This window comes from Seriola lalandi, unplaced genomic scaffold, assembly GCF_002814215.2.
Source record: "Seriola lalandi dorsalis isolate HSWRI2012SDOR001 ecotype SW California unplaced genomic scaffold, Sedor1 jcf7180002054334, whole genome shotgun sequence".
NCBI lineage: Eukaryota > Metazoa > Chordata > Actinopteri > Carangiformes > Carangidae > Seriola > Seriola lalandi.
Window position 1 is genome coordinate 855,282 of NW_019524887.1, and position 23,425 is coordinate 878,706.

The 23,425-nt window shown below is 39.7% G+C and overlaps 3 protein-coding genes across 3 annotated transcripts; 1 reads left to right on the forward strand and 2 right to left on the reverse strand.

Annotated features, from left to right (window-relative positions):
• Positions 1 to 650: 650 nt before the first annotated feature.
• On the reverse strand, positions 651 to 15,004 carry LOC111655881 (activin receptor type-2B-like). The gene is made up of 11 exons (XM_023407419.2): positions 14,543 to 15,004; positions 12,254 to 12,461; positions 9,730 to 9,845; positions 8,209 to 8,360; positions 7,823 to 7,966; positions 6,820 to 6,963; positions 5,629 to 5,777; positions 5,327 to 5,441; positions 4,659 to 4,797; positions 4,263 to 4,393; positions 651 to 3,999 (listed from the first exon to the last, which is right to left on the reverse strand). The coding sequence occupies exons 1-11, from the start codon at positions 14,592 to 14,594 to the stop codon at positions 3,805 to 3,807; spliced, it is 1,545 nt and encodes a 514-aa protein (XP_023263187.1). The 5' UTR covers positions 14,595 to 15,004; the 3' UTR covers positions 651 to 3,804.
• Positions 15,005 to 17,657: 2,653 nt separating this feature from the next.
• LOC111655873 (gamma-crystallin N-A-like) lies at positions 17,658 to 20,510 on the reverse strand. Its single transcript, XM_023407410.2, has 4 exons — positions 20,382 to 20,510; positions 19,859 to 20,107; positions 19,277 to 19,422; positions 17,658 to 17,939 (listed from the first exon to the last, which is right to left on the reverse strand). The coding sequence occupies exons 1-4, from the start codon at positions 20,400 to 20,402 to the stop codon at positions 17,804 to 17,806; spliced, it is 552 nt and encodes a 183-aa protein (XP_023263178.1). The 5' UTR covers positions 20,403 to 20,510; the 3' UTR covers positions 17,658 to 17,803.
• A 1,254-nt stretch (positions 20,511 to 21,764) lies between these two features.
• Positions 21,765 to 23,160, forward strand: ly97.3 (lymphocyte antigen 97, tandem duplicate 3). Its single transcript, XM_023407407.2, has 4 exons — positions 21,765 to 21,860; positions 22,164 to 22,233; positions 22,576 to 22,698; positions 23,023 to 23,160. Exons 2-4 carry the CDS (start codon positions 22,185 to 22,187, stop codon positions 23,127 to 23,129), a joined length of 279 nt encoding a protein of 92 aa, XP_023263175.1. The 5' UTR covers positions 21,765 to 21,860; positions 22,164 to 22,184; the 3' UTR covers positions 23,130 to 23,160.
• The last annotated feature ends 265 nt before the right edge of the window (positions 23,161 to 23,425 follow it).

A 23,425-nucleotide genomic window follows, 5' to 3' on the forward strand; every position in this document is an offset into this window, starting at 1 on the left:
ATATCCGTGGAAATAGCAAATAGCGGTTGATTTCAAAGAGGGGCATAATCAGGCATGATATTTTTTAATAGGCAATATCTGATGCACATCTGATATGTATTTAGTATCTATTTTGAAACTATACTTAACTATAGACATGATTTACCAATATAAAAATGAATAAATGATCTCTTGCAATTATCCTAATTAGCCTACTCCGTGACACCTGCTCTGTGTTGTAAAGACAACTGGTCCTTTTTACTAGTTTAAATATCTTTAAAATGGCAACACAACCAATAAAAGGCAGATTTCCACTTGCCAGAAAGTAATTGCAGCACCTACCTTGTGACTGGAAGATTGTTTTTGCCTCAATGTTTCTTGATTTCACCGTTGATGGTTATAGGCAGATTACATACCACTCAGCCCAAATTTATGGATGACTGTACATTATTTTATAAAGAACACAAACAAAACTTTGTCTTATCATGATATGTTGCTTCTTATATGTTTTCTGTGTTTTAATCTGCTTCATCAAAATACCAACCCCCTTCTTGGTTTTATCAGTTGCAATTTGTTTTTATGTTGAGGTGATGTCATGTAAGAGTATGTATGCATCGCAAAACAGATGTTAACTGAAAAAAATAAATAATAAAATTGATCAAAGAATTCCGTTGTCATGGTTAATCAGTGTTTGTCTTTATTTTAATATACAAAAAGATGGATGTATTCTCATCTAGTTTATAATTCTAAGCATTTCAACTCACAGATAAAGTTACCATTCGTACTGTTTTAGTGAAACCAACCAACATATACCCCCCACACACACACACACACACACACACACACACACACACACACACAGTTCACATAAACAGGGAAGGTCACACAGTTCAGTCCAACATCCATTCACACAAGAAATGAACAATATGTTGACTGTAAATCAAAAAAAGGCTTTGCTTTCACAGGATTCACACATGAAAAGGAAGAAACCCTTTACATTTGTCAAGTAAATATATACACGATAATTGATACTTTGCTCTTTTTTTTCTTTTATGTTTTTTTTTTTTTTTTTGAAGATGAGACTGACTCCATGTTAGTGTTACTAACGAAGTACTGCTTGAGGTAACTGGTTTTTCTGTTCAGAAGAGCTGGGTGTAAGACAGCATTTGGAGATTACCACTGATCACAGCAGCATTTTCCTACACGATCGTTGTTTTTCTGGCACAATACGTGAAAGCACCTGGCTCACGTTCAGCTCACACAAAAAAAAATTAGACCCGCAGCATTTTTTTTCCCCCCTATCAGGACACTTTGACACGTGTCCTCATTAAAACATAATCCAGATGTGGTGAGATGAACGTAATTGATCCGCAGAATAAAACTGCTAAGTCACAGCTGAGTTTAAAGTTTAATGACTTGAACTATGAGATTCAAATATTGCTGTATAATAAATATTGCTGGACCCTTGGACCACACGCATGCCACTGTTTACATCAGTCCTAGTGGGGCTGCATTATCAAAGTCAATCAACCATGTGGTTATAGACACGTCAGTGATTTCCAAACACTAAAAACATTGTTCTGTATTGATTGATGTTTTTTGTTCCACATGTTCTTTACCAAAACTGCACAGGAGCAAGCGTTACAGACCACGGTCAAAAAAAATCACCATCTTTCCACAGCACTAATCAAAGCACAACAGACGAGCCTGTGTGTTGTCCAACGTGGCTAAACTATCACTGAACAGGTCTGAACATCACATCAGCGGGTTAATATTGAGGTAATACTGTTCAAACTGGCATTACAAACAAGTGGACAATCACAGAAGCCACCTGCCCCAAACCATTAGGATTTTTTCTCTCTCTTTTTTCTTTTTTCTATTTTTTTTTTTTTTTGGGATGATACTAAGATTTTTGATGCAAGTGCTTCCTACACAGCTTCTGATCCAGAGAACTGATACCATTATTCATAGAAATCAGTAACAGAACCACCATTTTATTATATATATCTGTATATATATATATCACAGGGCTAGTTTCAAATATGTAGAGGCGGAACCAAGAAATCCCTTTCTGTTTCTGTGAAATGAGAACTATAATGCCCTGATTTTTTTTTTTTTTTTTTAATAAAACAGATCAGTGTTCTGCAACTGTGTGTGCACGTCTATTTACAAGAATCTGCCTCTCTTCTTTTAGGTTTGTACAGCATTAACACCAGGACAACTGGTCAGGCTCTATTTAAAAAAAGAAAAAAAAAGAAAAAAAAAATCTCCACAGACGAAGAGGCCCAACCGGCAATAAAATATCTCAACTACTAAAACACAATAAAATACATAACACAACTTGATATACATGTAGAAAAAGCCTGAGGTACTTGTCAGAATATCTGAGGTCAGTCTGGAGGAGTAAGCAGCTGAGGGCTTACCCGGTCAAAAAACACAAAAACAGATTATTAGCCTCACATAATATCATGGATAGTTATCACATGTTAGCGTTATATTAACAAAGAATACATGTACATCTACAAATCCTTGAGTATCCTGGAATAGTCACAGCAGCATAACGGACATTCAATGTATGGTATTCATGTTATGGTACAACTATGGCATTGCATTTGAGACAAAGGCAACCATTTGAGCTCTCCTTGCATGACGTACAGTGACTGAGGTATCTGGGGGACTGGTGTCCGGCTGAGTCAACTGAACAAACACCCATGAAAATGAAAAACAGACATGTTGCTTACTCAAGTATGGCCCTCGCAAGGATAAAGCCCAAATACCTGTCCATGATTCTTACTTTAAAAACACTCTCTAGCCATCTCATATTATTTTATCTTCAATTCTTGCACACACACACACACACACACACACACACACACACACACACCCACATATACACACACACACACACAGACAGACAGTTAAAATCAAGAATGTGTAACATTGCAACTCCAGACAGCATCCGTCAATGCCCCTGGCACTGGCAAAGGAGTAACTCTGAATTTTTACAATTAAAAAAACAAAACAAAAAGAATCCAGGAATATGTCCATGATAGCTAGCTGGATAGCGTGGCTCTCAAATTAGAGAAAATATTTCAAAGAAGCCTACTGGATACCTGAGAGGTAGTTCCCCGGGGGACAAGACGCTTGTCCCAAATCTTCAAAAAGTTCAACATGTCCAATACAACTGTTCAGCTTCCGTTTTCGCTCCCTCCCTTACGATAAAACAGCTGTGCTCCAATGTTTTTGATCTTTCTTTTTTTTCCCCCATTCTGAGGCATTCATGAGTTTAAAATAAGGAAGGACACTCGAAAAAAAAGAAAAACAATTGAGAAGCTTCGACCCCTGAGGAAGATGAATATATTTTTCTAACAGTCTCAAAACGGTTCTTCCGAGGTGTGCAGCATGTCGTCCGAGGTTTGGAGCAAAGATTCATTTCATTTGGCCGCAGACGATCATGACCAAGACAGGAAAACGAAAACTCATGAGGTAATAAAAAAATCAGACTAATGCAAACGAAATACATGAGGTAATGACAACATTTAAGATTTGACACATGGGTGTTATCAGATGTGCCCATCGCATAGCTTATTACTACTTCAAAACTACAGCAGATGGATGTGTTAGTAAGATCTGATTTTAAACACTGAAAACATTAAAAGAGGGGAAAAAAAAAAAAAAAAAAAATACCAGTATTGGGATAAAATAGCAGCTGCATTCAAGTTGCTAGTTGTTTTCTTATGTTTTTAAATATTCACGGAGATCCGCTGAGTTTGGGTTTGAAAAATAAAAAGTCAGGAGCTCAGGCGAGAGGATGGTGTCACCCGTTCAGGTGCTGGAGTCTTTGGGAGGTAGGTCCTCGTTGGTGAGAGACGTCACAATGGAGACGGGGCTGTCTGAGGTAGTGCTGCTGATCAACCTGGCGATTTGGCCGATGCGCTCCTCCACGCAGCCGGCCGACAATCGTGCCTCGGCGTCGTGGTCCCAGCATTCCTCGATGGTCTCGCTCATCTGGCTCAAACCCTGTCGTCACAAAGCAGAAATCACAGGAGAGTGAGTTCGTGGTTGTATGTTCTTATCTTATTAAAAGACGGTTCATTTTGTCTAAAGGTTGATTTAATAGGGCGGAACTCCCTCGCTTTCTCAAGAGTTTCAGAAACACTAAAAAACATAACTGATTCATGCAACTATGACCTCGCACGACTGCGCTGTAGAAAAAAAAAGGTTGAATGGCATCCTGGTATTGCTGTGGAAGCTGCAGGAGCCATTCTTCAACTGTTACTCACAGGATGTTTGAGCCAGCACTCTTTGATGGCTGGACGCATCTTCTTGTGCACGACCACATCCTGCAGATCCTCCAGGGAGGGATGCTGGCCTATTTCATCCTCGAACGGCAGCATGTACTCGCCAACTGTACCTGAGGACGGGCAGTGAGGCCGCAGGATGGTAAGCATTACACAAAAGATCAAGTGAAGTAAATAGTTGCAGCATTTGGAGTTTGCAAAAATTACAACTAGTTCTGTATTTAAACAGTAACTTTACCCACATTAGACCTTTGACCTGGATCAGATGGCTTTCCCCAGACAAAAACAAAAACTAATCCTTTGTTTATTAGGCCAGCCTGGAGCACAGTGACCTTATCACCTGCGAGTGAAGCCGCATTCCTGCACCATTTGACTCACCGTCGGTCTCTGAGCAGCGGGACACCAGCTCCCACAGCACCAAGCCCATGGCATACATGTCTATCCTCAAGAAGGAGTCTCGCTGGAAGTTGATGGCTCCCTCCAGCACCTCTGGAGCCATGTAACGCCTCGTACCCACCTGGTAGGACAATGGATTTGAGTCTTGGTGAGTCTATGAGTGTATTTTATAAAAATGTTTTTATTTTTTAGAAAATCCCTTTTAAATCCCAAGATCAAGTTTGCTGGTTTTGCCCAGTTTGTAAAACTTTCTACCTTAAAACCCCTGGACATTTAAAATCATGTAACCACATGCAGATTAAAGCAATTTGAAACAATGTTTTAGTATCCGACTTGCTGCAACTTATCCTGTTACTCAGTTTTGAATTCTTTTCATGATGAATCATTAACCACTACAACAGGAAACAGACTCCTACTTACTGCAGAAACACTCACACACTCATGTGTTTTGAATCACACTGTTTTTCTAAGCTATCTGACACATCTGACCAGACAAACATTACAGAAATATTTCACTCCTTTTAAGTCAGTATGTAACAGAGATCCTGTAAATTGAAAAAAGCTGTATGGAGTCCTTGTGAATGTATCAGCAGAAACAAAGGGACATGTTACTTGGACATGTATCAGAGTAAGTAGAAGTTATTTCATACCTGGCCATGAGTGTCTCCGGGAGGTTTTCCTGGTTCAAATCGTACAGCGAGCCCAAAGTCTCCAATAACTGCAGTTAAATCATCTCGAAGCATCACATTCTTACTCTTGAAGTCCCTGGGAAAATAATTTTAGAAGTCATTACAATCCTGTAATTAGAGATGTTAAGTCACACAAATTAGTCCATGAATTTTCCAGGGTAAAACTACTAAATCTATCTCTATTTATTTCAGGTTAGATCGAAAAAAAAAAAAAAAAAATGTAGTCTGGTTTTCAGATTTCAGACAGTTGATGTTTCTCCTACCTGTGTGCAATAGTGGGTTTTGGCCCCTCTCCCTTGTAGCTGGGAATGTCCTCATGGAGGTAGGCCAAGCCGCGGGACATGGTCTCTGCTATGTGACACAGCTCACTCCAGGTCACAGTGTTACCCTTCAGGTGGTCTGTCAGTGAACCCTGCACACACACACACACAGTTAGTCGAGCACGACCCTGAGAAGTGTTGTTTGATGCACAAAGGAGCAGGAACAGATTACTTTGGTCCTATGTTAGCTGGGTAATGTACTCTGGAAGATTTACCGGAGGTCTTAAAATTTATACAATATACTGTAGTTTAAAACATCATTCCAAGTATTGACGAAAATGTAAACATTTAACCAAACAGAGAAGACACAAGCATGTTTGTGACCAGAGGCAAACAGTCAGGAGAGGCAAACCAGGCAAATGTTTGGGGCCCTGTAAAAAAAAAAAAAAATTTGGGAGCCCCCCAGCAGCCCCTAAAACCACACCGTCACGGCCCAAAAAATTCCTTAGGAGGGGCTCTTGATGATGTGTTTGTCTCCCCAAGAGAGATGTTGCCAACACAGTGTTTCCCATACACAGACTCTACTTGGGCGGCTGCCCAGGTAGATTAAGACCTGCCCAGGTGGGAAAAAAAAAAACCCACTCGCTTTCACCTTGGGTAAATCTCACGTTAGAACATCTTATTTCACTCTTTTCAAACTTACTAATATATTGCCAAACGCCTGTTTCTGTTAGGTGCACTGCAGTGAGTGAATGGGGACTAAAGGCTTATTTGTGTGCAGCAGCCTAGACAGCTTTGCCCGGTCTACATGTGAGGCATTTAGGGAACATCGGGAAATTGTATCGTCCACCCATAGTCTGCTTGTGAGGTGTTTCGAGGACATCTGTAAACCATTTATAACCTGGGTTACATTCAGTGTTATTAGTGCTATTTTCCAATACTAGTAGAGTTTGACATAAATGCCTGTATTATTTTTACACTACATCTCCTTAAAGCATGCTGGGAACTGCAAACCTACGATAAGCAATAAAATCCTGTCTTTAATAAAAGCTGTGAGGGTCTTTTGCTGAGGTAAATAAAAGGCCTCTGCCTTTATTGGAAAGCAGTTCTGGTCAACATTGAAGCCCTATAACCTCTCCATGAATCTGCTATATGTGGGTATATAAGGGTGTGTAAGAGTAGACGTGCCCTCACCCTCTCATGAAACTCTGTGATGAGCCACAGCTCCGTCTCCAGGTTGCTTCCGTGCTTTTCTGCAGCGATGTAACGCAAGATGTTCTCGTGCCGCATCCCCGGAGTTATGAAAATGTCCCGCTCATTTTGCCATGACTGCTTATCCTACACAAACCAGGGAGGTATGTTTAGGTCTCGATGAATCATACAAGCAATTCTGAAAATAACGGAGTCCTCTCTTATATGTTACACAAAGCTGGTAGCCTCAGTTTGTGCCTCTTAATTAAAAAATTAAAAATCAAGTGACTGTGCTAATCATCCTTTTTAATCAAAAATATATACTAATACTAATAATAATAATAATCTATGAAGAAACACAGAAGTTACAAAGGTATTTCCAGAATCCTCAAAGACTCTTAACCATCTAGATGAAAAACATTCTGCCTGAATATCAAAAAGGTTTTTAACCCATTTCCCATGTTGCACCTCTTTTTCCAAAAAAAGATGAAATTAGAAAAGAAATGACAGAATTTAGAAAGAATGTATGATGCAAATCAAAATAAATAAATAAATAAATAAATAAATAAATAAAAAATCAGTTGTAATGGTGTATATTGATCTTACTTTCCATTATTTCATATTTTCATACAAAACAACACTATTACTTGTTCTGCAGGAAACAATAAGGACATATGTTGGAGATTAGAAAATATAGTTGCAACATGAGAAACAGGTTGAATTTATTAATGTTTTGTTTTTCTTTATATCGTGCAACATACGGATCCAGATGGTTAGAAGAGACTTAAAGGACTGTGGGAAAAGCTTCAGAGCAGCAGTAACTGTTATCTAACAACTTTCTGGGTTTTTCAAAGAGCAAAGGATATATGTCTTTCTTCAAACTGTGATTCAAATATGATGTGAATACATGACAGGCACAACCTGAGGCTACAAAAACAATATTTGAGATAAAAAAAATAATGATAAAAAATTACATATATGCCATGAATTACTATTGCTGTCGTACCTGAACAGGGAAGATCTTTACAGCAACATACTCGCTCATCAGTTGGGCCTTCCAAACACAACCAAAGCGCCCCCTAGCTTTGATTTCCAGCAGCTGCAGAGGTTTCAGACCCACCAAGGGGGATGGAGGAGTAGGTCCTGGATCCTAAACAACAGACAAGGAAAACATCTCATTCTTCTGCCAAATCCAGCTCACACGATGTGACACCGAGACATCTCTTACTTCTAAAATATTACGTGAATATTAAAAAGAAGGAGTTCGGTAACTAGCATGAACAGAGGCAGCCGACATGGTTGATGAGCAGAGAGGAAATTCCCAATTCGCATGCAGTGAAAGACTGATCTCACAGATTGAGTTGTGTGTGAGTTGAGTATGGCCGGTCTCACCTCGCTAAGGTCTACATGGCCATAGGGAGGCTTGCGGTGACGGTACATCCACAAGGCCAGGACAAGGGCCAGGGACAGCACACAGAGAGGCAGCAGCGAGTACACCAGCACGTTGAGCAGAGACGGCACTCGGGGTGGAGGCCGAATTTTCACTGTCAAGGAGGAACAGAATAATTACAGCGTGTCAGCTTTACAGATGTCCCTCACAGACTGAGAATTGATTTTTTTTTTAAAAAGAGCAAGGTAACATTTTATCGAGACTGTCTGACCTTGATCCTCGACTGACAAATGACTAGAATCTATAGAAATACAGAAAATAGACGAGTGACAGTCTTTTAAAATCCTTCATTTTCTAGTTTTTCTAGTCAGCTGAAAGTAAGTGCAGGACTGTGCAGATAAAGAGACTGAATGCTTCAATATCATACACATAAAACTCAAATAACCTTGTGTTATTGTTTCAGTTGATTGCAAAATACTCAAGAGTTCTGTTTTCTTCACACATAAAGCTGACGGGATAATTTCGCAACATTTAAAGGAAAGAAATTCAAAGCCTGTGTAAAATAGGGCTGTCCCCTAACAGTCGACCAAACGTCAGTCCATGAGAAGAGTCTTAGTTTGACCAAGTTTTGATCATTTGATCGCATGAAAAAAAAAATCCAACTCCACAGAAACGGCGGACTCTCAGTCAGTCATGGACAAACAGCTTTTATTAGATAGATTGCGGTTATTAAATTGTAACGTAACTGAACATCTTGGGTTGGCCTAACCTGGGCGAATTTAGTGCTAAAAGCATCAGCGTTTTAGAGACATAGCACAATGCACACCACAACACACCTGTCACAAAGCGGGACTCCGCCAACGACCTTATTACAGCAGCTGTACGGAAACATTCAGAGGACAAACTACCTCAAAAGTCGAAAAACATAGTAAACACGGGCCAGTCTGTTACAGCAACTGCACGTCAGGCAGGAATTCCAAAGTGTGGGGTGATATGGAGAGAGGCTGAAGGACGACCCCAAGAGGTCAACACGCAAACTCTGCAGGCAAACATTCGCCTACCATTCAGCCGCCTCAGACAGGGCTTAGCATTTGAAACACACGTAACCTAAAATTAGCCACTTAGCACGGCCACTCGCTCTAATGTTGGTGTTTGTTCCGACACATTGAGAACCATTTACCTCTTTTGCAGGCGTTCTTAACAGGCAGCTGGCTTTGTGCGTGCGCTTGAAAAATGTAAGTTTTCTGTCATGTAGCACAGTGTTATACTCAAACCATTTTCTGATGCACGCCCTAAAATATAAATTTAAATTATTAAAATCACAAACATATGATGAATAGTCGAGTAATGGCTTGAATTTAAGACTGGGAAAATCTTTGATCAGGGACAGCCCTAGAATAAAACTTTCTTTGTTTTTTTTTACTCCTGGATGCAAGGCTAAGCTCTGCTCCCACTAATCGGAGGGGAAAAGCAAAGACCCATTTTTGTGCTCGCACTACATGTAGGATGCGTTTGCTGCTCACCTCGGTTGCCACTGCCAATCATGTCAGGAAGGTGGGTGAATCGTTCATTGCAGTAGTTGCCCTCGCAGCAGCAGAAGAAGACCTGAGGGTTTTCCTCCATGGAGACACACTCTTGCCTAAAAACAGCAGATGACACACTCTACATTATTGCTCTGATAACCAAACGCTGCAACAAGACACACGCCAAACTGTTTTAATAATTAACAATACAACCAAAATACCATGGCAGTAAAACCAACACAGCTTTTCGGGACCTGGACTTTAAATCGAAGGACCAAGTTGGTGAGCGTCTCACGGCTCTGTTTCTGTTGTACATAAACTATTTAACGGCAAAGTAATATTTGTCCTATTTATTCTCTTCAACCTTTTCACTGGTTCACTGGTTCCAATGTATGAACCAGCAAAGACTTCATTTTGTAGGGTACTGAGCGATCAAAATCTTTTCATTGAGATTACCTCATTACTCTTATCAAGTCAGCAAATGTTCCAAATTCAGAGGAAGCAGAGGCTCTCTAACACTATATGAACATAACTGCAGCTCTCTGCTCTTTAGTTCCACAATTAATCTTTGTGACATTGTCTCTTAACTTACTCAGAAATGCCCACCTGTTCATCGCCTGCCATTATTTTACAAAGCTTTTCTCTCAGACTAAACTGACCAGGAGCAAATTCACCTTCCCAGGTCCCATTGTATTCCCTCTGTGTAATTACAGCCAACAGCACTTCAGGCCAGAGCAATTTCCCTGGAAACCGTCAACGTATTTGCAGCTGCGTCCAAACCTACAATTTGCATGCGTCCTATTTCCTATTCTAGCAAAGCTTTTAAAAAAAAAAAAACCTGCTTTTGATTTAATGTAGCGACATGCTGATCGACACCAAACAACCACTGAGTCACTGGAAACAGCCGCTATTTAGCTGCTATTCAACAACTCCGGTCTTGACCCTGAAATACTCAGACACTGCGGGTCAATCTCACAACTACTTTTATGATTAAACACTAGAAAATGTATTGCAGAAAATTAAAAGACATTTCATACACAGCTATGTCTATATCTAAGATCTAATATTGCAGCTCTCTTTTCTCCAGCTTGTGTTCATGAGCCACCAGAGTTCTCCATCTTGTTCAAAATGCTGTGGCTTGAATATTTAAAAAAACGAGATAGTTTGATTGTGCCACACAACTCTGCACAGGCTGCTGATAAAGGCTAGCTTAAAATTCTCCTCCTGACTTACAAAATCCTGAGTGGCCTGGTGGTGCCGCCGTATCTAGCTGCCATCATCGTGCTGTGGACACTGAGCTGCAGACTACCTGGTTCTTTCCAGAGAGAATAAATGGGAGCAGTCCTGGTTGCCCGAGCATTTTCCTCCAAAATAAACCCCCACTTGCGGAAACCACTTCCTCTGTCTGCTTTTATATCAACATGGGAAACTTAATTTTGAGATTACTTCCCTCTATCTTCAACCTGTTTGGCTGGCCTTACAGTTTGTATTAAATAACATATAAACTATTTACACGCCATATACTGTGTTGTGTATTTTGTGTGCGTATGTGCCTTCTAGTTTACATTTGGTTTCCTACATGAAATGAAACAATTCTTCAATTAATCGAGCATGAGAAAATCAATAATCAATGCTATTTTTTGCTATTTAATCAATAGCTATTTTGATGATCATCAATGTTTTCAGTCACTTTACGAGCAAAAATTGTAAGTACTGGTATCGTCTTCTCAAATGTGTATATTTTCTACATTTCTTTTTTTTATATCATTGTAAATTGAACATCTGCTGCAGGTTTGGAGCACTGATCTTAAAAAATAGCAACTGGAATAGGTTACTTGGGCTCTTTGACATGTTACAGTTGAATTGATGATAAAATAATTAGTTGCAGGCCTATAGGATTCTATTCTTAGCTTCGTGTGTAAGTAGTGCCATTTATATTTACAGTATATATAATGTGTATTGGGACTAATGTTGAAGATAAAAGGACTGTAAATAAGCTTTTCAATCAATATGCAAATTTCCACGGTTAATCTGGTAATGTGCATATCCTGCATCTCTTTGTTTTTGTTAAGCTGGGATGTTTTTAAGAGATGCATCTTCAGATTTTCCATATTAATAAATTTGTTGCTCCATTGGCTACACTTTTTAAGATGTCAGATATCTGCTCTTCCCAGAGCATGAGATGGCATCTTCAAATTGCTTGTTTTGTCTGACCCCGAGGTGAAAATCTAAAGATATTCAAGTACAAAAAAGAGGAAAACAGCTAATCGTCACATTTGATATGCTTCAAATGGCAAATATTTGCCATTTTTCCAGTTGATTGGCTAATTGACAAATTGTTTCAGCGTTACATCTACTATTTCTGGCCCTGAGAAATGCCCCAGGTCATAGGAATGAAGATGCACTGAACTACATGTGGGTGCAGAAGCTGCTGTACTCACTGCCAGTCACTCTGGGTGTGAGCCAGATACCTAGAATATAAATGTAAAAACACGGTGGGGATGACCTCACTCAGTGACCCGACCTGTCGTAGCAGTTGAAGTCGTCCAGCCAGCAGCCTTTCTTCACCAGCTTGATGGTCCCTGAGGAGTTGAGCCAGGAGGCATAACAGTGCAGTCGCTTGTCTTTCTCCCCCTCGCAGCGCTCGAAGCCGCTCTGGTTGGTCCTCTCCGTACGCCAGTTATCATTGTAGTACACACACTCGCGGGTCTCTGCTTCGCCCAGACTGTACCCTGAGATGGACAGAAGGCCTCAGTCAGCTCACAACGTAATGAATTGAACCTCAGAGGCGGAAACACAGACATATGGTGCAGGATCCGTTCAGTGGCACGAAGAAACATCTCTGTGCAGAGCCTCTATCATCACTCTGGCACACGGCCAAGTTTGGGAGCTCTCTGTAGTAAAAAAGGGAGTTCCTCTGGGCTAAGAAATTGTTGCTGAATAGTAGCTCAGCATAATACCATTCACGAAAAAAATCTTTTCAGAGAGTAACAAGTGAAAAAGCGGAAAATGACAGGATTTAATTGGCAATAGAAGAACAATGATCTACCCTGCTGTGGTATAGAAACATCACACACGCACACACAGAGCATGCTACTTCTATAGATAACGACTCCTGCATCCTCCTGGAGTATGACACATCTGGGAAGACAGATAAGACCTTCTTCTTTAAGGGGAAACCAAGCCCAAATGTAACAATAGCTGTCAGTCTCCTGATATTGAATTCCTTATTAAAAAAAAGGTTTTATTATCCCTCTTAGTGGATTTAATGTTGGACACACTCATGGACCAAATCGGAGACATGTTTCTGATGAACATTAAAGCAGATAGCACAGACTGTACATGTCATTCACAATATTTTATGGACATTCATTCCTAATCTTTGTTCACAGAAAAAAATAGAGCCTGTCTCTTTAAATCCCTGCCTATAGGAGGCTGCCCATCCCCCAGTGTTACCCCCACCAACCCATTACACACACACACATGCACATAGGCACACACACACACACAGATACACACACTCACAGGCACACATCCACTTACACATCCATGCATTTAGCTGTCCAGCAGCATACAATGGACTTCATTATGGCAATATAGGGATGTATGCAATGACCAAACATCATGCTCATTATTAAGGAAGGAAGGTAATAAGGACAAATAAAACACACACACACACACACACACAACAGTGATGCTCAATGCTCCATTGAGCGGAGATGGCATTTCTGATATCTGTGGTCACATGATCCGGGAGGACTTTTACTACAAGATCATTCCCTAACCCCCCCTCGCTCTGTCACTTACTGAGGCTTACACCACAACAACATGAATTCTGGAGAAGCAGCTTATACTATACACTCCCGAGTCCTAATCTATAAACCATAAAGGCATTAGCCACAGAGCTATTTGCCACACAAAAGACAGCTGTGCCTCAATGAAATTTTTATTACAGTTCGAGGAAAACCTAAAAAAACATTTCACTAGGGGGAAGGTGGACCTTATTGTTTTCAAAATAACCATTTTGTCACGTTAAACTATGGCAGGTGTGTGTGAGAAATAATACGATCTCCCATTTGAGTTGCAAAAAAAAAAAAGACAAAAAGACAAACAAAAGAAAAACAACCCTCATGCTCAATTTCACGTGGTACCAAGTCAGAGGCTTTGGAATCGGAGCTGTGTGTAACAGTAACCTGAATTCAGAGTAAAGACCTGACTTCAGACGAACAGCTGATGTCTCTTCAAATCAAACTCCATTGATTAATTTATTGAAAAAAAAAACAAAAGGGGGAAGTGTGGCTCTTGTTCAGGCTGTAACCACAAAAAACAAGAGTGCAGACCTGAGATGTAGCCTATAAGGTTTCAGGATGTTGATGCAGCTGCTGCCTTCTATTTCTGCCACTGTTAAGAAAGGCGAGGGGGGGACGCAACAGTTTTAAATTTGGATAATTTTTTTTTTTTTTTTTTTACATTTCTCAGCATTAAAACACATTTAATGACACTGGAATGTCTTTTTTAAATGTAAAAAAAAAAAGAATAGCAGCTATTGCTTTAACGATTCTCAAGGGAAAATTTATGTGTTTAAGCGACAAACAGAGAAAAGCCGATTATGGCGAAGAGAATAAACCCCCCACAGCTGAACGATAGCATCCACTGCCAACAAAGTTTAAACTACTATCAAACGTAAACTCGTTCGCGGGTCGAAATTTCAAACGGAGACAATTACACATAAACATACAAAAATGTGTCCCCCTCGCGATGAACGAGTCGAAAAAAGACTGTTGCGATTTCTAAACCTACAATAGGAGCTTACCTGCGCATAAAGTTCCCAGAAGAAGTGAACAAGTCAGCCATGAAAAAGACATGTTCCGTTTTAAATAGAGGACAGAGATTTCCGCCGCTTTCCGTCGCGAACATTAAAACTCAGGTTGTTCAAAACATCAGTCCAGGATCAAAACGACCACAGGCCTTCGGTCCCTCCAGCAGTCTAACCACCACCACCACAACGCGTGTCAATAGCCGCGACGGTGCAACAATGTTGCGAGAAAAAATAGGAGCGAATAATTGACTGTCGGGCTCTTTAGTCCAATACTAGTGCAGCGTTTCGCATCGGAAAGAGGATCCAAACACCGAATGAGAAGCCGCTGAACCACCCGAGACGAAAACCCAGCGCTCTTTTTAAGGTTATTCACTTGAATAGTAGCACCGCTGCGTCGGGAGGTCGGTCGGGGTTTACATGCATGTTACTGATCTGTGTCCAAAATGGCTTCTAAATGGGGAATGGGCTGCAAACAGGGAAACCCGGATGTGTAAACACAAAGAGGGGAATTCAGGCAGCCAGCGAGTGACCTTAACGCGACACCGTAGATACACGCCTGAATTGACTTTATTCCAGCCTCGTGTCGATAATTATCACATTATTTTAATCATATAACCCCCCCCCCTCAACAAAAGGAATAGGAGGTGTTGGGGGGGAGCTGTGTGTTTTCAGCGCTGGTGTTTGTCCCGGTTCCAGCTGATATAACACTTGCACTTTCTGTCGTCAGAGTTGGTGTTTTACAATCTAGTCTACTTTTTCGGTTCTTATCATTTAGTCAAATGTTAAAATCATAGTTTTTGTCAGTTCCTATTGAATTTACCGGTCACACACAGAGAAGAGTACAGCATATTTGACTTTTTTGAAAAACAATAGTGAAATAATGTGCAATATTTTAGTTGTGAAAGAACAGCTCCATAATCCAATACAAAGTCACATCCAGGCTACAAATACAGATTGTATTTCCATTTTATTTAGAGTTCTCCAATACAGTGAGCCAGCGTTTACAAATTTAAATCTAAATGTATTAACTCGCACTATATGCTGGCAATATTGTAGTTTGGTCGATATGATAAATATCTTACAGCCTCTCAAGTAGTAGCCTGTGATAAATTCTTAGGTGTTTTTTCCCTATCTGAATTATCTTTTATGCATAAGTGGCAGTGCTAAAAATAGCTGACCTAATTTGGAGTAACGGGATACAATAAATGCTATTTAAAATGTATTCGTTCTAATTACTCATTTCACCACCGCGCAGAGTTAAATATAAAATAGATCCCACACACACAGCAAAAACCGTGGATCATAATTTTATTCTTGTTATAAAACAGGAAATGTATGACAATAAATCATCCCTAATTTCCAAACATGGTATTCTTTTAATAGTCTATGGTATTTCTGTTGATAGTTTCCAGATAAACTATGACACTGCACATAAAAAAACAAAAAGAGAGACTGGTCAGCCAGTCTCCCAGTCAACAGACAGTCACCTGTACAAGTATTCACCTAAAAGAGTTTAGGTTCAAGTTCTTTCCCTCTGGCTAATTGGGTATGTTTCTCTTTTGTGATCTCCTCTCTTAAAGAGTTCCTACCTTCATTAGAACAACTAATTCTAGGTCTCTGAAATAGAAATAGTTGCCTACAATAATAAAGTATCCTGGCACATAGTTGGCTTTGTTGCATTGAAGACACATTCTTTCTGAAACTGAAGACCTTTGTGTAAAATAATAAATCCCATCATCACAGAAAATCAACAGTGACATTGTTAAAATGCCATTAAGCCTCGCTCGCAGTTCCCTCTCTCTTTCTCATCTTTGACATCCAGACTAATGGCATGTTGGTGACACCCGGCCAATTCATGCAGCAAATGGCTGAGGAATAAGGTTAGCCGTAGGTAATCGCTGTTAAACTAGTGCCATTGAGTGTAACTCAAGACAAAGCATTTCCTCATTAAGCTATCCTATATTGACCCTGTAACTCAATAGAGGCCATGAGCGAAACCTTGTAAAGATAGACGTTCTGTTGTCATGACAGTTGGAAGCGAAAGCACGTGGTGCTCATTAAAGGTCCAACCATGGTGTGACATTCCTAGAAGAATGAGAGCACGGGGTGAAATGATGCAGTGGTACTTAAAAACATGAAAGCATGAGCTTGATGCTGTTGTAAATGCAACATATGCCTTCCTGTCCTCACTTCAACTGCACTGTACACAGCGCCCGTACACAGTGTGTAAGAGCTGGCATGTGATAAGATTGTCAGACAAACTGAATTTAAGTGGGTAAACTCCATATACAGATTTGTTAATGAATGAATGATTTAAAAGTTTGTTTCTGTTCATGAGTTTTCTTCTTATAAATCCAAAGCATTCATATGTTTTTATGTGTTTGTGTCTCTGCAGCTGAAAAGTCTCCATTGTGCTCCCTTTGAAAACCCTGAGGTGAGCGTCACGACTTCACAGTAAAATAGATAAATGACACTAGGTGGTAGCAGAGCTCCCTCGGGCAGGTGCCGATATACTGCTTCAACCTGTGCAATATATCTTTTTCACTCTCTATATATACAGTGTATGCATTTGATTCATACACTGAATATATAGAGAGGGTACACACTTTCTATTGTTCACTGCTGAATGCCAAACATTCATTTGTATGAGGGAATGTGTCTGTTAAAAGGTCTGCTTTTTGAGTCATTGTATGTTTTAATTTTGGGCATTTTGTTTAGTTGATTATTGGGCCACATGTTTTTTTCTTCTTCTTTTCTTTAATATCAAAACATTTTAATTTCTCTCCTGGATGAATAAAATGTCCATCCATCCATCTGATAATATGTGCTCAGTGTTATCCAAGATGTTTTGTATAACTCAGTAATGAATCCATTAGTATGAGGAAAAGGTACAGCACTTAAAAGTTTTGTAGTTATGGCATATAATAGAAAGAAATTACCTGAATCACAGCCTGCAGCCATTTCTACAACGCAATGTGATGGTTAAGTTAGGAGTTTCACACTGAGTGAGCATAAAAGGGAGAAAAAATGGAAATTGAATATATTGTAGGATCACTGCTTTATTTCAGCCTTTGAATAATTCAGTACAAAAATAAAACAACAAGCAATGTCAAACATTTTCTTCATCTTTTATTATTTTACAGCCCCACAGAGTCAGCATGAGATTACTTGACAGTGTTTTTTTTTTTTTATTATTCCCTCAGCGGATGTTCGCATCCCTGCAGTCGAGCTGTTGGTGTGACAGTGAGCTGGTTTTTAAAAGTAGTTTGCCACCCTGCGAACAGACTGGATGTTGGGGTTCTCTGCCTGCCACTCGATGTGGGTGGTGTAGTTTCCTCTCTCCACGATGTACATGCGGCCGCGGTAGTTAGGCTCCTCATACAGCACCCAGCTGTTTGGAAAAATACAGAAAAATAATGATGTTTACATGTGCAACATTCAGTGTAAGACAGGGGATAAATAAAGTCAAAGCAAGGCAAATTTATGTATATAGCAGAATGTGTACATGAGGTAATTTCAAAGTGGGTCTAAACACATACAAGGCAAATTTTGTGACATACTCTGGCAGTATTCTACCTCTCTTGGCTTATGTACATCTAAAATAGATGTTTATGGTTTAAAGGGCAGGTTTAATGACAAAAAACAATTACGAAACAACACATTTTCTCACTTACCTTTTTATGGTATGGAGTCACAGATAGTTTTGAGTCACCTCTGAGATTTTTTAAAAGAAACCTTCTCTTTTAAAAAAACAATATTTTGGGGGATGGTGTGTGTATACTCATACATATGTGTTTGTATATATAAATATATATATATATAGAGAGAGAGAGAGAGAGAGAGAGAGAGAGAGAGAGGGAGAGAGAGAGACTGGTATGCTGTTCATAGTCAGCACCTTAAACCCTTTGGCCACGAGGGCAGCCCAGCTTTGACCCTAACACAGTGAAGATGAATGAAATTTTGTTTGTAGCACTAAAATCATTGACAAAATAACATGTAAAAACAATTACAATAGTTTCCCAGTTACGGTCTTTTTTCTCTTTATCTCGCCTTCAGTTATTAGGAGAGGTCTTTGTATAAGCCGCTCTTGCACAAGCTTTTGTTTGCTTTACATTCATGTATATCTGAGTATATGTAGGTGGAAGTGTGTTTGTATATGGTGAATATCTGTGTACATATTATATCTATTATAATAATTGTATTTTTCTAATGTGCAAACAAAAGATGTTCAAAGAAACAGTCTCCATTAAAACTGCTGGCAGTGTGTTTAGTGACATGTCCAGGACACGTTTTCTTGAAAGTGAATTAATAAATTAATTCAGTTTTTCTTTGGTGGGTTTTCAGATGGTGACCATGAAATCATCCCGATTTGAGTATGGCATTTCCTGCCTGCTTTCTGCTCCTATGTAATAAAGGCAAAACTTACTTAATAATATTTTCTTCGATGCTTTGAGCACCACAGACAAAATTAATTTGTCCTCACAGCAGGATATGCCATATATTAAGCTCTCTGCATGGTTAAATACCAAAAGAGGCATGTGAGAAAATATGCCTTTTGTGATTAGAGTGACCTTTAACAGTTCAGATAGGGTCACACAAAGTGATAAAGTTCACTAAAGTGCATCCATGAGGGAAGTATAATGAACCAAAAATATTCTAAAAAATGTTGTGTGCCTCTGTTTTGTGTCTTGTGTAGTTAAATCAAACACTTGATGCAGGGACACATACGCTCCGTCTCCGTAGACCTTGATGGAGTTGATACAGTTCTTTGTCAGGCCTCGGGCTTGCAGGAATGGACAGTCGTCGCACAGCTCCACACACTGGCCAGCGAAGTTGTCTCCCTCGAACAGCTCCATCCTGTAGTGCTCTCCATGCTGCGGAGGATAATGACATGCCAGCTCGCTGAGTCATAGCAACAGTGTTAGGCTTCACCTCACTGCAAAGAACCAAGGCCTTCTCTTTGATGTGACAGGGACTGTATTGTGCGCGTGAACACTTGCACCTATAGAAATCTAAAGGTTGAATGTACATGCGGATGACGATATGTATAGCCCACGGTGTGTCTGTGTGGCTTTTCTTTCAGCTGTTGCTGTAAATACATGATGTTAGAAGCAGTAAGTCGCTGATATGCGTCAGACTAATTCATGCCCCCTTCTAAAATCAAGAAAATCAAAATGATACTGACTTTGATTTATCTAAAAAGAAGCTGAGGCCACACAAATGCCAGTCTACCATTCTTCTTTTTTTTTTTTTTTTTTAACCAACCAAATATTTGTCTGACTCTGGGGTCTCACATACACACACCCTTACCATCCTGATTGGCTTGCAGGAGCCCATGTGATCATTATGGGCATTCCAGCGCTGGAATTCAGGGTACTCTCCATGCTCCAGAATGTACTGTTGGCCCTTGAAGTCTGGGTGGTCAAAGCAGATGAAGGCCCCGCTCTCCACACGGACAGAGTTGACCCTGTTCATGAAGCCTCGGTCCTGAAAGTTGTCGCAGTCGCTGCAGATCTCCAGCTTCCTCCCAGTGAAACATTTTCCCTCATAGAACACGATCTGTTTTTTTTTTTTTTGCCACAACAGTGAAAATTAAGATATTGCTTTTTCTCCTAACAGATACTTGCTGTAAAAAAAAAAGGGTTATTTCTGACTTACACTGAGCAACAAATAATCAGAAAGATATCTTGAAAAACACAGTTAGGTGTAATATCAGAGGTTTGAACAGTCATCTACATCACTGTCTTTTGGTGATTGACTTTTGTTTTGTGAAACACACTGCATAGGTTTTGGAAAACCCCCTCTGTGGATGCATCCTTGCTGTGATACTCACCTTTCCTGAGTACTGAGACATTTTTCCACTGTTAGCTGTTCCAAACTAGTCACACAGTCTAAGAGTGGAAAAATTTTGGACACCCACATATATATGGGTGACAGAGAGCATGGCGGTATTGCGAGGCCGCTGCAACAAAAGCACAACAATGGGGGGTTTAGACATTTTGCCACATGGACAGTTTCCCTTACATGTACCAGTGCTGATATTGGACTTTGGCTCTAGACGGCGAAACAATAGAGTGAGAGAGATTTTGCTTTGATTGGGCTTTGAGGGTGATGGTGCACTGAGTCAAAGCTGCAGAGTAATATTTGGGTTGGTTCCAGACGAACGGAGACAAGGAGCAAAACAAATACAGGGAGGGAAAGTGTAAATAAAATTTGAAAATGTGAAAAAACAAAAGAAAAGGAAAATTGGTGCGGTCACATAGTGGATTTCGATCTACTTATCCGCGGGTTTTAATGGCAGCGGGGTGAGCATGTCATACTCACTCACAAAGCAGATTTCCCTCCGGCTTTTCTTTTTGGATGCCTCTCTGTTGTTGTTGTTGCTGCTGTTGTTTTTTCTCTGCTGCTGATCCAGAGAGGATCCCTGGATCCTGGAAATCTGAGAGGAAACTCTCAGTTACAACATCACACGGCAGCAGATTTAAGGTGAAGCAGGTGAAGCAGGATACAAAAAACAAACAAAACTATTGTCATATACAGTAGCAGAGATAAAACACACATTTGAAAAGACGGAAGTGGAGTTTCACAGATTAGTGAGTGTGGGGTTTTGTCTTTTTAACAGACTATTAGCAGGAATAACACCTGAGGAGTTCAAGAGTCAGTGCAGGAGATTTAAAATAGGATTTAAATTTTAGATTAAAGATTCTTAATTTTGTTTTTATTTAAAAAAATAAATAAATAAATAACACATATTTTTCAATCAGCCACTCAACTTCTGTTTTATTCTCTTTCATTGGATTACATTAAATGCTACTTCAAGTCAATTCAGACTCTCTGCTTTGTATTTATTGAGTCTTTTCATGTTGAGTGCCAATGTTGTTTAACCACCATTAAGCCGAAGGTATTATACCTCATATGGGTCTGACACAATCCACCTAAAGCAAACATACTGTACCTTTGACTAATATCCCCCTTTCCTATTAAGGTACAAATCCCACTTGTATAAATCTTTATTTGAGTCTTTGACAAATGCATACATTAATATTTACAAAAGTCTCATGAATTATGTACAGTAGTTGACTAAGGGCGGACAGCTCTTGCATAATGCAGGAATCTGAACATTGGGAAACTCTAACCCCTGAACACAGTGTACCCAAGGTGAGTGTGGTGCTAAGCATATAGACTTAACAGAGATACACTACTTAATGGGACGTTGCCATGACAGGACAAAGTATGAACAGGTATAAAAAGAGAGAAAGTCGATGAATATGTCTCAGTCATTGGCAGTAACCAAGACAGACAAATCAGTCAGGTATGTGCACGTAGAACGACAGGTTTTCGCTCTTGTTATGTCTGTTTAAGCTTTTATGTGCTGTTTGTTTTTTAAGTATGTGTAATAACAATCAATATAAAATCAATATGTGCTAGAAATTTCAATATGTTTGCTATCAAATGTCAATATCACTATCACAAGCTCTGAATTTGTTTCAAATATTTAAAATCAGTTCCTTAAAACTATATTATGTCTGACAGTAAAAAACTCATGCACAATAACAAGAGCACTCAAAGGTACAGTACATGTTGTATTATCAAGTCTGTGCTTTATCTCTCCCAGGCTGCATTATTGAACAGAACAATGAAGTTGTTGGTCTTGGCTTTAACCATCGCCCTGCTGTTTACAGCTGGTGAGTCTGTCACTGATTCTCCACTGAATAAACACAACCTCTGCTGGGAGATCTGCTTTCTCTGTCGCTGCACAGGAGCACAATCACAGCAGACCTGTCGCTGACTCAAAGACAGGTCGTCACACTTCTCATCTGAGAAGTGAAAGTAATTGTGATGGTCCGAGCGCAGTGTCATCCTACATGTCTCTCTCCTCTTCCTTTAACATCTCAGTCGACTAAATGAAACCAGAATAACTTGCAAATTTACCGGCCACATTTTGACTGATTCGAATGACAATCACTGAGGCCAGAGAAAAAGCGATGACTGGAATATTTTCTTGCTTTTTTTTTTTTTACTACCAGGTGAAGCCCTGAACTGCCACCGCTGTGTCTCCAAAAAGGCCGGAGGCACCTGTGAGCTCAGTGTGGAGACGTGTAAACCAGGGAAGGATGGCTGCGCTGCTGCCAGGTTCCTCAGAGAACCATGTAAGTTTATCATAATACTCAAGCTCTTCTATCAATTAACAAATGGTCTGAAGACTATGTACATAAACTATAGTTAAACATAAAATATTATCTTTGCTGTGAATTCTAGTTATATTTGTATCAAGAAAGAGTTGACAGTAACTTCCTTAACATTGCTTAAACAGAATCGGGCAAGGTAAGCAGAAAGTCAACTGAATGTGAAATGTTTGGGAATCGTATAAATATGTGAGAATTACATTGTTTCCAGCACAGTGAAGTGCTTCTTACATAATAAAAAGGCACATTTTTTTTTTAGTTAAACCTTTTCCTTTTTTTACTTTCTAGATGGCCAGTACCAGAAATGCATGGCTCTGTCAGACTGCGAGATGCTGAAGACGAATGCCTACATCAACATGAAGTGTTGTAGCGATGACATGTGCAACACCTTTTAACATTCAATATAAAAATCAAAGAACATTACAATCTGTTGGAGTATGTGTACGTCTGTGCGAGGAATTCATCCCCCAGTGACTTCTGCAGGCTGCGAGCTGCTGTAGGCATCTCCCTGGTGTGAGTGCATGTACAAATTCAAAGCATTTACATTTAAAAAATGAAATAAACACTGTAAACATCTTATCCTGGCAAGTTTAAAAAACAGCAGGTGCCTGTGTTCATTCTTGCGTTTGGAAATCTTTGACTTTTCCAGTTTCTTTTTAACTGCCACATCAAGTCATTGACTAAATCTGCC